The sequence below is a fragment of the Balaenoptera ricei genome, chromosome 11 (assembly GCF_028023285.1).
Source record: "Balaenoptera ricei isolate mBalRic1 chromosome 11, mBalRic1.hap2, whole genome shotgun sequence".
NCBI lineage: Eukaryota > Metazoa > Chordata > Mammalia > Artiodactyla > Balaenopteridae > Balaenoptera > Balaenoptera ricei.
In genome coordinates this window covers 21197707-21212883 of record NC_082649.1, presented here as the reverse complement: position 1 = coordinate 21212883, position 15177 = coordinate 21197707, and the positions used below count along the sequence as shown (strand labels likewise).

Here is a 15177-nt window from a genome sequence, read left to right as displayed (position 1 = left end):
TATGTGTCTCAGCGTGTTTCTCCTTGGGTTTATCCTGTATGGGACCCTCTGCGCTTCCTGGACTTGGGTGGCTATTTCCTTTCCCATGTTAGGGAAGTTTTCCACTATAATCTCTTCAAATATTTTCTCGGGTCCTTTCTCTCTCTCTTCTCCTTCTGGGACCCCTATAATGCGAATGTTGTTGCGTTTAATGTTGTCCCAGAGGTCTCTTAGGCTGTCTTCATTTCTTTTCATTCTTTTTTCTTTATTCTGTTCTGCAGCAGTGAATTCCACCATTCTGTCTTCCAGGTCACTTATCCATTCTTCTACCTCAGTTATTCTGCTATTGATTCCTTCTAGTGTATTTTTCATCTCAATTATTGTATTGTTCATCTCTGTTTGTTTGTTCTTTAATTCTTCTAGGTCTTTGTTAAACATTTCTTGCATCTTCTCAATCTTTGCCTCCATTCTTTTTCTGAGGTCCTGGATCATCTTCACTATCATTATTCTGAATTCTTTTTCTGGAAGGTTGTCTATCTCCCTTCATTTAGTTGTTTTTCTGGGGTTTTATCTTGTTCCTTCATCTGGTACATAGCCCTCTGCCTTTTCATCCAGTCTGTCTTTCTGTGAGTGTGGTTTTTGTTCCACAGGCTGCAGGATTGTAGTTCTTCTTGCTTCTGCTGTCTGCCCTCTGGTGGATGAGACTATCTAAGAGGCTTGTGTAAGTTTCCTGAAGGAAGGCAGTGGTGGTGGGTAGAACTGGCTGTTGCTCTGGTGGCAGAGCTCAGTAAAACTTTAATCTACTTGACTGCTGATGGCTGGGGCTGGGTTCCCTCCCTGTTGGTTGTTTGGCCTGAGGCAACCCAACACTGGAGCCTACCTGGGCTCTTTGGTGGCGCTAATGACAGACTCTGGGAGGGCTCGCACCAAGGAGTACTTCCCAGAACTTCTGCTGCCAGTGTCCTTTTCCCCACGGTGAGCCACAGCCACCCCCTGCCTCTGCAGGAGACCCTCCAACACTAGCAGGTAGCTCTGGTTCATTCTCCCCTGGGGTCACTGCTACTTCCCCTGGGGCCCGAGGCTCACACTACTTTGTGTGTGCCCTCCAAGAGTGGAGTCTCTGTTTCCCTAGTCCTGTCAAAGTCCTTCAATCAAATCCCGCTAGCCTTCAAAGTCTGATTCTCTAGGAATTTCTCCTCCTGTTGCCAGACCCCCAGGTTGGGAAGCCTGACGTGGGGCTCAGAACCTTCACTCCAGTGGGTGGACTTCTGTGGTATAAGTGTTCTGCAGTGTGTGAGTCACCCATCCGGCAGTTATGGGATTTGATTTTACTGTGATTGTGCCCCTCCTACCATCTCATTGTGGCTTCTCCTTTGTCTTTGGATGTGGGGTATTTTTTTGGTGAGTTCCAGTGTCTTCCTATTGATGACTGTCTAACAACTAGTTGTGATTCTGGTGTTCTCACAAGAGGGAGTGAGAGCACATCCTTCTACTCTGCCATCTTGGTTCCTCTCCCAGTGCCAGTTGTGGTTGTGGTTGTTGTTGCTGTTGGATAATCTTAGATGTGTTTTGAAAAATGTATAAACTTACAAACAAGACTCATAGAACACTACATTAAAGTCCCTTCATGTCCTTTTGCCCTCCTCACCAAGAGGGAATTGTTTTTGTAATATCTAGCCACATAAATTAATATTGCCCATTTTTGAAATTCATAGAAATAGTAGGCATAAAAATAGTATGCACTCTTTGGTGTCTAGCTTCTTCAGCTGAGCATATTTTTGTTGAGATTCATCCAGATTGTTGAGTGTATCAGTGTTTCCTTACTTTGTATTTCTGAGTAATATCCATTGTATTAATACACTATGGTATGTTCATCCATTCCAAATATCCAGCTACTTTGAATAAAGCTGCTATAAACATTTCAGTACAAGCCTTTTGTAGACACATATTTTTATTTCTATTAAGAAAGTGCCGTTTGTTGAAAAGACTACTTGCCTCCATTGATTTGCATTAGTGTATTTATTCAAAAGCATATGATTATTTATACTCCTCTCTTTCTGGACTCCCTACTTTCTCCTATTGATGAATTTGTTTGGCCTTACACCAACACTACACTGATTATTCTAGCTTGAAACTACTTCAAATACATTACATTTTTTTAAGTGCTGTTTTTCTCTGCAATGTGCACATATGAGTTTCTCAACCAGACTAGCCACATAAGTTTTGAGAATGCAGCAGTTTACTTGAGGGAAGGTCTTTTTTGTTGTTCAGGGGACTTAATTCCAAGAGTAACTCAGGGTATTTGTAAATGGTCCCTTTAAAATAGACATGAGCCAAAGCACTTCAAAGACTGGCTCAATTTTCTGGGACATTCTATTAAGGATTATATTTTAGTGGGTATGAAATTATAAGATCAGTCCCACATCTTCTTATTGTGTCATAACTTCTCAAAAGCCAGTTAGTACAATAAAATTTTAAATTAATATATAGGGGTCCAAATTTCTAAGTGGCACTTCCTAAAGTTAAGATATGTTATTACCTCAGATGTGTTAATGATGGATACTTTCTGTTCTACATTCCAGTTCCAAATTTTTGTTCCATCCGTTATGGAATTGCTCTCTTACTCCTCCTCTGTAATGTTATAATAATGTCACAGCGTGTGTGTATGAGCCTCACAATGATAACCATGGTGAACAGCACAGAGCCACATGGTTTGTCCAACACCTCCACAAAGGAGCCACAGGAAAACATAAAGGTATATCAAAAATATTATAGACAGTCATAAGTTTAAAATCCTATCTTGCTAACTAATTTGTGGAGAGGTTGAATGTTATTATAATTGATATGACAGTAATTATTAGAGAAAGAAGCTCAAGTCTTGATCTGCCTTGCCAGTAATAACCTAAATAAACATGTCCCACAACTAAAATATGTCTCAGTATTTGTAAAGGGCAAGAGAAGTTTGCACAGGAGAAAAAAGGAAAGCATCTTAAATGAGAAGTAGAAGTCAAGACACTTTTTCTTTCTTATTTACATTTTTAACATACAGTACATTTACATGTTTCATTAATTTCATCTATGGAAGGTAATGAGTTGATACCTGTCAGAAGATATAGTACAGAAAAAAATGAAAATAGGTGGGAAAAATATTTTCCACTATACTCTTCCTATGTCCCTTTATGAATACACAGGCAAATAAGAAAATATTTTCTTATTATCACCCCTATTTACATTAAAAATAACACTATATGAAGTGTACTGCACCCTGATTTTTTTTAACATAAGCATCAGAACCAGGCTCAGATTTGACACATATGTAGGAATTCCTAGACAGGGAATTTAAAATAAGTATAATTAATATGTCAAGGGCTCTAATGGGGAAAAAAATGACAACATACAATACTAGATAGCTAATGTTAGTAGAGAGATGGATATTATTAGAAAGCATAAAAAAGAAATAGTAGAAATCATGGCAACTCTAACAGGTACAAAAAAATGCCTTGATGGGCTTATAAGTAATCTCAACACAGCTGGGGAAAGGATCAATGAACTTGAATATAGGTCAATAGGAACTTCCCAAGCTGAAATGAAAGAGTATTTAACAAATAAACAAATAAACAAACAAACAGAACATTGCAGAACTGTGGACAATACCAAAAGTTGTAACATATGCATGACTAGAACACCAGGAAGAGTAGGAAAAAATGGGAAGAAGAAATATTTGAAAAATTAATGGCTGAGAACTTTTTGAAATTAATGGCAGACACCAAGCCACAAATCCAAGAAGCTCAGAGAACACCAAACAGGATAAATACTAAAAAGAAAAATAATCAACAACAACAAGAACAACCACCCAGACATACATATTTAAATTGCAGAAAACTAAGACAAAGAGAAATCTTGAATGAAGCTAGAGGAAAGAATCACCTACAGAGGAACAAGGATAAGAATTACGGAAGACTTCTTATCAGACACCACTCAAGCATGAAGAGAGAAATGAATTCTTTAAAGTATTGAAAGAAAAAAAAAAAGACACCTGCCAAACTAGAATTCTATATCCGGTGAAATTACCTCAAAAGTCACAGAGAATAAAGACATTTTCAGGCAAAGAAAAACTGAGGGAGCTATATTAATTTCAGACATAGCAGAATTTATAGCAAGGAAGATTATTAGAGTTAAAGGGGACACTGTCTAATGATAATGGGGTCAATTCTCCAAGAAGACATAATAATCCTAACCATGTATGTCTCTAACAACAATCCTAAACATGTATGTCTCTAACAAAGCAGCAAAATACAGAAGGCTAAAACTGCTAGAACTAAAAGGAGAAAAGGCAAATATAAAATTGGTAACTGTTTTCTATTTGTTACATCTGTTCTTTGTTACCTTTCTTTTTTCCACTCCTTTTTTTGCCTTATCTTGGTATAATTGAGCATTTTATATGATTAAATTTTATTTCTTCTCTTGATGTATCATTTATACTTTAAAAAACCTGTTTTAGTAGTTTCCCTAGGGTTTACAATATACATTTTTTAATAATAGAAATCCACCGTCAAATAACACTTTACTGCTTCATGTGTAGTGCAGGCACTTTATAACAGAGTATTCTTAATTCCTCTCTCCCATCTTTTGTGACACTGCCGCTATTCATTTCCCTTATCCATATGATATAAATACCCAATACAGAATTACATTATTGCTTCAAACAAGTAGATATCTTTTGCATCAATTCAAAATAAAATAATTTACACCTTCATTTATTCTTTCTTCATGCTCTTCTTTTTTAAATGTAGATCCAAGTTTCTGAACTATATAATTTTCCTTCTGCATAAAGAACTTCTATTGGTTTTACCAAAACTTCTTCTGGCTTTATATCTAATAAATCTTTGCATAGCCCAAAGTAAAAATATATGTTATGTTTTCTTCTAGAAGTTTTATAATTTCAGGTTTTACATTTAAATATGATTCATATTTTCAATTTTTGTATATGTTGTGTTGAAGATCCTTTTTTACATATGTATATACAACTGTTCTAGCATCATTTGTTGAAAAGACTTCTTTCTCCACTGAATTGTCTTTTAAGTTTGGTAAAAAATCAATAGTTATAGGAATAACGCTACCTACCTGATTTTAAGACTTTGTTATAAAGCTACAGTAATCAAGACAGTGTGTTATTAGCATAAAGACAGAAAAGTAATCATTGAAATAGAACAGAGTGTCCAGAAATAGACTCACACACATATGAACTACTGATTTTTTTCATGATCCACAAAAGAACAAACAAAAAAATTGGACTTCACCAAAATTCAAAAGACACTGTTAAAAGACTGAAAAGACAAACCAGAGACAGTGGTAAATTTTTGAAAATCATATCTAGTAAAGGAAGTTTATCAAAACTCAGTAATAAATGAAACCAACAATGCAGCACAAAAATGGGGAAAAGATGTGAATAGGTACTTCATCAAAGATGATACATGGATGGCAAATACATGAAAATATGCTCCACCTCATTAGTCATTAGACATAAACAAATTAAATCCACAAAGGTATATGACTACACACCAATTCAAATGGCCAAAATTATAAAGATTGGACATAAGTGTTGGTAAGAATGTGGAGGAACTGGAAGTCTTCTACACTGCTGGTGATAATTCACAATGGTACAACCACTTTAGTTAAGCATACAGCTACCGTATGATCCAGCCATTCCACTGCTACTAAAGAGAAATGAAAGCATGTGTCCATACAGAGATGTATATATAGATTCTCATTGTAGCTTTATTTGTAATAGCCAAAAACTGGAAACAACCAACATGTTCATCAATAGGTGAATGAATGTACAAACTATGGCCCGTCCATAAAATGGAGTACTGCTTAGTACTAAAAAGGGATGAACTATTGATACACAGGACAACATGGATGCCACTCTAATTATGCTGAGTCAACTAAGCTAGACAAAAAGAAACAGTACATACTGTATGACTCCATTTATATATATAAAACTTCTAGGAAATGATGACAAAGCAGATCATTGGCAGCGGAGGAGCAGAAGGGAGGAATTACAAGGAGTAAGAAAACTTTTGGAGGTGAATAATATGTTCATCATCTTGGTTCTGATGATGGTTTCATGAGTATACACATTTAAAACTTTAGCAAGTTGTACACTTTATGACAAAGATTAAATATACAGTTTACTGTGTCAATTGTACCTCAAAAAATCTGCCAAATCTATTCAAAATTTTTTTCTTTAATTCTTAAATATTTGTAGTATTCCATTGCCTTGGTTTAAAAGTCGAGAACCCCATTTTCTAGAGAGATGACTATTCACAAAGCCTGTGTTTTATTTCCTTCACTGTAGCAAAAGAAGAGGCAAGAGAGATGGCTACTCACAAAGGCTGTATTTTATTTCCTTCACTGTAGAAAAAGAAGAGGCAGCTCAAGCTGTGGAGCTTGGAACATTTCTTTGGCACATTCACCCCCACCCCACCCCCCATGGAACCTGCTGCTATAATCCAGGACAGTTGATCTTCTTCAAATATGAGTCATAGAAAAGGATTTCAGTTTGTTGCTCTACAAAGGTACTAGATGAAGAAACAGAGCACATAATTATTCTCAAGTATGAAAACTCACCAGGATATCATTTTCCCAAAGCAGATCTAAATTGTAACCTGAAATTACAAATGAACCTAAAAACTAGGAAAGCAACTCTAGCTATGGAAGGAACACTACAGTGCAGCATATCCAGGAGCTCAAAGCAGAGATAGCCAGGTGGTAGCAGTCTATGCTCAGACAGCAGATGAATGGGGGGAAAAAAAAGGAAATTAACAGAACTCAGAAAAGGATTATGATAAAATGAGACAGAACATTTTAGGAAAGAAGACAAAATAACAAGGAAAACAAGAGAGAATAGGAACCACAGAGACCACAGTAAGGGACACTGAGTATAGAAAGGAAAAGGAAGGAAGATGAGAAAAAGTGTGACACATAAATGAGGAGTATTCTCTATCAGTCTTCCCTCTGCCACAACAGCCAAGGAGTATGTATAATTATTCTATTTAAAATTTACCATTCTGATAGAAATTGTGCCATAACTTGAAATTTTTTATTATTAATGAATGTGCACATTTTTATATTTCTGTGACCTATACTTATTGATCATTTCCATTTTTCTCTCATAAATTATCTATTGATACCCTTAGTCCATTTTACAAGTAGATATTATCTACTTGTTATTCATTTATATGACTCATACAGATGTATATATATTTATTCCTAAGATTTATATAGGATAATTTAAACATTTATATATGTAGCACTTTGTTTAATGACAACTAGTTAATGCAACTTAGGTTTTATCCTTCTGGTGTGGGGAGTTTATGAGTTCAGGAGTTTTAATTCAACTATGGTGGGCTTTTTTTCTTTTTTTTACATCCTGCTGTGAAGAGTGATGGCTTTGTGCCATTAGAAAAACAACCCAATATTCTGAATAATCTGCACAGGGAGAGTTGAACGAATGTGTGCTGGACCACCTGATATGGGTAAGGGTGAATATTGATTTCCTTGGCGAAATTCCTGTGATTTAGAAAAAAATGGCAGAACATCTTGTTCCATCCTCTGAGTAGCTTCCCACCAAATGGAGAAGATCTGGAGCTTCCATGCTCCCTTGGCTACTCTATGGATGCCTCTTACTATTCAATATTCTCAGAGTTGTACTCCTACCAGATCTCTCATGAAAGTCCTTTCCATCAGAAAGAGACATCACTATACAGAGGCCACAGCTACAGGATGACAAAGATTTGAGAAAGGGAGGGAAAAGAAAAGGGATGAAGGGTGAAAGATAACAGTGATGAGAGAACAAACACAGAGACTCCTACCTATTTCATTATTTCATAGTCAGCCAAAATTTTCATTAAGAACATTCATTCTTTATTTAACAAAACTCTTCATTTCTTAATATAAAAACTGATTATGCAAGTGCAGAGAAAGTTTAGAGAAGCAGACTATCATACACATTACCAAAGGGGCTTTATCTTGTCCTTGCCTACTAAAATTAAGGCTTCTCCCTGTTCAGTGGGTCCAAAAATAGCACAGCCTCCTCATAGTCCAAAGTATAAGTTCAATGTTCAGAATTTCTTATATCAACTTTAATAATGCAACAAATTTATGCAAGACCACCTAGCCTAAGAATTGACAGAGGAAACCACTCCCAAGACAGACAACAAAACATGCCACATCAGAGCCAAGCAAAAGAAGAGAAATGGTCTTTTTCCTTCACTATCCCATTCAATTATTTCCATAGTTCAGCCTGAGAACTGCTCTTCATGATTTGATATTCTCTCAATTGCTGCTTTTCTCTCTGGGATCATGTGTGTGTGGGAAAAATGTTGTTTTGTGAATGAGGTTAACTGAATAGAGAAATTAGAGGGTGAGAAGGGGCAAGAGGAAATTAATGATTGCCGTAAATGTAGTATTACACGGCACTCTACAGAAGAGTTTACATGTTTTTTAGCAATATTCAAGAAACAGGTATTAGAGATGTTGAAGATGGAGAGGTAGAACGGTCCTGGACTCACCTCTTCATACAGACACACCAAATATACAGCTACATATGGAACAACTTCCTCTGGAAAAAAAATTGAAAGCTGAGTAACTCCTACACATCAGGCGAACAAGAAAAAGCCCACAACCAAGAGGAAATTCTTGGTTCAAGGAAACTCAAGGAAAATTCTAAACAAGTGAGTATAGAGGGAATGTACCTCAACATAATAAAGGCCATGTATAACAAGACCACAGATAACATCATACTCAATGGTGAAAATCTGAAAGCTTTTCCTCTAATATCAGGAATAAAACAATGATTCCCACTCCCACCACTTTTATTCAACATAGTATTGGAAGTCCTCACCAGAGCAATTAGGCAAGGAAAAAAAAAGGCATCCAAATTGAAAAGGAAGAAGTAAAATTGTCACTATTTGCAGATGACATGATATTATATATAGAAAATCCTAAAGACTCCACTAAGGAAACCGTTAGAAATAAAAATGAATTCAGTAAAGTTGTAAGATACAAAATCAATATACACAAATCTGTTGCATTTCTATACACTATTAACAAACTAGCAGAAACAAAATTAAGAAAACAATTCTAATTGCATCAAAAAGACTAAAACATACAGGAATAAATTTAACCAAGAAGGTTAAACACCTATGCACTGAAAACAGTATGATGCTGATGAAAGAAACTGAAGAAGACACAAGTAAATGGAAAGATATTTTGTGCTCATGGATTGAAAGAATTCATATTGTTAAAATGTCTACAGATTAGATGTAATCATCAAAATTCCGATTGCCTTTTTCACAGAAATAGAACAAACAGTACTACAATTTGTATGGAACTACAAAAGGCCCAGAATAGCCAAAGCAATAATGAGAAAGAAAAACAAAGCTAGAGGCATCAAGCTCCCTGATTTCAAACTACATTCCAAAACTATAGTAATAAAAAAAGTATGGTATTTGCATAAACTCAGACACGTCAATCAGCGAAGCAGTGTAGATAGCCCAGAAATAAACCCATATGTATTTGGGCAATTAATCTATGACAAAGGAGGCAAGAATATAAAATTATGAAAAGACAATCTCTTCAATATATAGTGTTGGGGAAACTGAGCCACTATCTTATAATGCACACAAAAATTAACTCAAAATGAATCCAACATTGGAACATTAAGACCTAAAAACATAAAACTAGAAGAAAACATAGGTGAAAATCTCACTGACATTAGTCTTGGCTATGATTTTTTGGATTTTACATCAAAATCAATGGCAACAAAAGCAAAAATAAACAAGTGAGACTACATCAAACTAAAAAGCTTCTGCACAACAAAGGAAACCATCAACAAAATGAAAAGGCAACCTACTGAATGAGAGAAAATATTTGCAAATCATATCTGATAAGAGATTGGTATCCAAAATATATGAAGAACTCATATAACTCTATTGCAAAAAAAAAAAAAAAATCTAATTAAAAAATGGGCAGAGGATCTGAATAGACATTTTTCCAGAAAAGACGTACAAATTGTCAACAGGCACATGAGAAGGTGCCCAACATCATCAGGGAAATGCAAATCAAACCCACAAGGTATCACCTCATACCTGTCAACATGGATATTATCAAAAAGACAAGAAATATCAAGTGTTGACTAAGATGTGGAGAGAAGGGAACCCTAGTGCACTGATGGTATAATGTAAATTAGTGCAGTCACTATGGAAAACAGTATGAAGGTTCTTCAAAAAATTAAAAATTAAATTACCATATCCAGCAATTCTAGTTCTGGGTATTTATCCTAAGAAAATAAAAACACTAACTTGAAAAAATATCTACACCCCCATGTTCATTGCAGCATTATTTACAACAGCCTAAGGATCCATCCAAGGATGAATGGATAAGGCAAATGCGGTGTATATATACAATGGAATATTATTCAGTCATAAAAAGTAAGAAATCTTGCCATTTGCGACAATATGAATGGACCTTGAGTGTATTATGAAATAATACAGACAAGGAAGGACAAATACTATACGATCTTGTTTATATGTGGAATCTAAACAAACAAATGAAAATGAGCTCCTGGTTACAGAGAATAGGCTGGTGGTTGCCAGTAGCAGGGGTTCGGGGGAGGGCGGTGTTGGGCAAAATGGGTAAAGAGAGTTAAAAAGTGCAAACTTCCAGCTATAAAATAAGTTATGGAGGGACCTCCCTGGCGGTCCAGTGGTTAAGACTTTGCCTTCCAATGAGGGGGTGTGGTTTCAATCCCTGGTTGGGGAGCTAAGATCCCATGTGGCTGGCGGCCAAAAAACCAAAACAGAAGCAATGTTGTAACAAATTCAATAAAAACTTTAAAAAAATGGTTCACATCAAAATAAATCTTTAAAAAAATTGTTATGGGGGTGTAGCATATAGCATGGTGACTATAGTTAATGATACTGTATTGTATAGTTGAAAGTTGCTAAGAGAGTAGATCTTAAAAGTTTTCATCACAACTATATATATGGTGATGGATGTTAACTAGACTTGTGATCATTTCTCAATATATACAAATATCGAATCATTATGTTGTACAACTGAAACTAATATAATATGCCAATTATATCTAAATTTTTTTTTTAAAGCAAGTATTAAGCGTCTATGCTGTGACAGGTATGGGTGGTACAAATGATGCCCTTGACTGCAAAGACTTTTCGTTATAGTTGAGGGTACTGATGATAAAATGTAATTACACACAGAGAATGATGTTATTAGGAATAAAGAAGTCCCATAATAGAGGATATTAGGCAGAGGGCAGCTATTTTACATGGGGTAAGCTGGAAGACCAGTTTTCCCATATTCCTGAACATCATAGAAAATCATCTGCAGAGTGGCTCGATGTGTCTCCTTTTTCCTTTCAGAACCCTGTGTATAACTGGAGCACTGAAATCCAGGGGATCATGTTAAGTTCCATCTTCTACGGTATACTCATCAGCCAAATTCCTGCTGGATATTTATCTGGAATATACTCCTTAAAGAAAATGGTTGGTTCTGCATTGTTCCTCAGCTCTCTATTTACTCTGCTTATCCCACTGGCAGCTGAATTTGGAGAAGCTTTGGTCATCATATGCCGAGTAATCCAGGGACTATTCCAGGTATTAAGATAATACAAAAACTGAACCAAGAGTTTAAATTCACAGAAAGTGTCGGAGATCAAATGTTCTAATTATTCCTCTTTCAGGGGATAGCATTAACAACTCAGCAAGTAGTATGGATCAAGTGGGCTCCTCCCTTGGAACAAGTCCGACTTACCTCTCTGAGTTTATCAGGTAATGACTACGGGCCTAGAATGTTTAATCTCATTGTCATCTCATGGTAGCATGTGCTGCCCTAGAGCTGTAAGAAACATGTATGTTTTGAACTGTCAAGGGCTTTGGAAACCATCCTCACTTTAAAGATATGGAAATTGTCTGGGATGGAGAAGAGGCTTCCTTATCTCAAACAACAGAGAAAAGAGAGAAAAGCAAATATTTTATTATTTTCTTCTGTTCGGTGTTATGTTATTACAAATATTTCACTATAAATTGTTCACTGCTACCATGAGACTACGTTATTTCTACTTCCAGATGCCTGCATTCATTGGGGGTGTTCTTTGTGCCTTCTGATTAGGACTTCTGCTAGGACCCTGTGTTGTCCTACTTATAACTGGATTCATCTGTGACTCCCTGGGATGGCCTATGGTCTTTTATATTTTTGGTGAGTCTCTTTCTATAAAAATCCCAGTCATTATTCAGAATTTTTAAAACTTAAAAATAAAAATGGAATATAGTAGTTTATATGAAGTTAGCAATATTAAAAATCATAAATCCCGCTGAAGGAAGAAAAAGAGCAGTCAACATTCATGAATTTCTTATTATAAGCAAGACATCATGCTCAGAACTATACGTGCATTACTGTATATAATTTCACAATTCTACAACATCGATGCTACAGATATATATCCCTTACATGAAACTCTTGGGGAAAGGGATGATCAGAATAGATCAAAGATAATATGAGTATACTATTTATACTTAACATCCCAAGCAAAATTTAGAGCATCATCTCATAATCAAACACATTAATTTCTGAAGTGAAACCTGAAATTCTCATAAATTGGAATAAATGAAAAACTATAAAGGATTGGGGTTTCTAAATACGTTAGAAACTCACTTGTGGCTTTCAAATCTTGGTTTCAGATTTGTGGATAAGGGACTGTGGATGGGTGCTATTGTGCTCGTTTGATACGTAAGGAAAATTACAGAGGCTTAATTCAGAAGGATCTATTACAAAGTGATTCTTTAAAATGGTAAATAAAGATGTGGCAGAATCAAATGGATAGAGCAGTAATCAGGTGCTAGCAAAATGGAAGCTAATACCATCCCCAGGTCCAAAAGGGCAAGCAAGGGTGTAGTCGATGGGAATCTACTAGGAGAGGGTCCTGTAGAGATGGCTGCCTTGAGAGGACCCATGACTTTTCATAAAAGAGCATATAGCTGAGACAATGCTAGGGAAGGTGATAACTAGAGAAAGAGACACCCTAATCTCATTCAACTCTCTCCCTCTCATCTTCTGCTCAAGCTTTCTGCTGCCTAAATCTATCTGGAAAGCAGAGAACATAGGGGCCAGTTGATATTCATTCAAGTCTGCCATCTGTGGCCAAAGCAGGGTAAAGAAGGGTGGAGAGTGGATCTAGAGGGACAAACGGAACCCCCAATACCCACAGTGAGCAAATGACAGAGGCATGTCTTCCATCCTCACAATTTCATTGTTCTTCATCACTGCATTAATCATCAGTAGTAAGTAATGGTCAGTATAGTGATGTTACACAAACCCTATGTCAGGAAAGGGCTGGAAGACTTGGAACTGTCTAACCTGGTGAATGAAAACTTGAGCAGACATGCCTTGCAGGAGTCTCATGTAAGAGAAATGCATACCTGCTCTGCATTGCAAAACTAAAACTAATACGCAGGAAATTATAGGGAGGTGAAGTTTCGGCTCCATGTAAGAAAAACTTTTCAATAATTAACGCTGCCCAACATTGCTGATCAAAAGTTGGGTGAGCTCCAGTATTCATGTTGTATTCATATTTCAACATCATATACATGTATACAGCAACATTTGTCATTTGCGATTCTCATGGGTGGCTCTATGAAGCGCAAAGAAAGGGACTATGCATTATACTATGATAACAGCTTTACCATGAATTGCCCCATCTGCTTTTTCTTATCACTTAGAATAGGGGAAGAGTGCCATCACTTAGATGGCAGCAGTATAGGGATTTGGGTGTTGCCTCTACAACTCTTACAGTGAGTCATACGGTGCCCATAGATGTGAAATAACCTGCCCAAGTTAGTGGCAGAGGCAAACTAAAACCCGGATGTTTTGTGGTTCCATTTGAATGCTCTTCTCAATAAAGTTAAATAAATCTAATCAATACTATTTTAAAGAACAAAATAATACCTGCTTTTAAGCAGCTGATAATTGCTGGGGAAAATTACCATCCAGAACAAATTGAACCATACACTTACATTTGCACTTAAAAGGGCCTGACTGTCCTGCCATGTTTCTCTCCATAAATACTATTTCAAACCTCTCAAAACTTCTCTACTCTCCTCAAATCTCTAAAATGGCTCCCTTTCCCTGCCGTCTCTTTCAAGTTACCTCCCTTTTAAGAGTCAAAATTATTGAACAACCTGTCTACACCCACTGCCCCCATTTCCTAGCCACCCACTGTCTCCTCAACTTACATCTGACTAAGTGTCTGACCCATTCTACTATCAAGAGAGCCCTTGCCAAGATCACTTATGGCTTCCATCAGAGCTAGAGCTGCTCTGAAGCCCAGGCAAGAGGGGCCTTGCTTTGGATTCTACACTGTAGTGAGCCCATTCTGGCCCCCCTCCAGCCAAGCCTTCTTCATAGGGTAGAAGTCTATGGCATCAAAATTATAGGCTCATCAGAGCCCATGACCTTCCTTCTAATCATCACTCCCAGAATTTTTTGTTTATATACAACCAAGGCTTTTTCAGACCTGGCAGGACTCTTCCCCACATTCACTGAATTGAGGCTGGGCCGGGAGGTGACAGGTAAAACTATTTGCAGAGAATGTAGATAGAGCATGATGGGGAAGCCAAGAATTTCTATACAGAGCCATTCAAAACCCCTAGTGGTGTGGGACTGGATCTGGGTGGGAACAGAAGAGGTCAAGTCCCAGATCAGTGACCAGGGATTTGTGACCAGTGGAATCTAAGAATTCTAAATTTAAACCCGACTCCCCAGGTCATTTTCTTTCCTCTGGCTTCTTTCAAAATTTTCTCTTTTATTTTCTGCAGTTTGAATATGATATGCCTAGGTGTAAATTGATTGATTGATTGATATTCATCCTTTTTGTGTTCTCTGAGCTTCCTCTATCGGTGGTTTTGTGTCTATCATTACTTTTGGGAAATTCTCAGTAATTATTGCTTCAAATATTTCTTCTGTTCCTTTCTCTTACTTCTCTTTCTGATATTCCCATTACATGTATACTACACTATTGTAATTGTCCAACAATTCTTGGATATTCTGTTCTTTTTTATTCTTTTACTCTATTTGCAATTCAGGTTTGGAAGTTTCTATGGACATTTCTTGAAGCTCAGT

General features: G+C 36.6%; 1 protein-coding gene across 2 annotated transcripts in view; it reads left to right on the top strand.

Annotated features, from left to right (window-relative positions):
- The window catches only part of SLC17A1 (solute carrier family 17 member 1), a 73939-nt gene that overhangs the window by 19097 nt on the left and 39665 nt on the right, over nt 1-15177 (top strand). For both annotated transcript variants that reach the window (XM_059940707.1, XM_059940706.1), the window contains exons 3-6: nt 2562-2734; nt 11424-11657; nt 11744-11831; nt 12172-12258. In XM_059940707.1, the coding sequence (XP_059796690.1) occupies nt 2562-2734; nt 11424-11657; nt 11744-11831; nt 12172-12258 (582 nt within the window). The remainder of the gene's footprint in view (nt 1-2561; nt 2735-11423; nt 11658-11743; nt 11832-12171; nt 12259-15177) is intronic.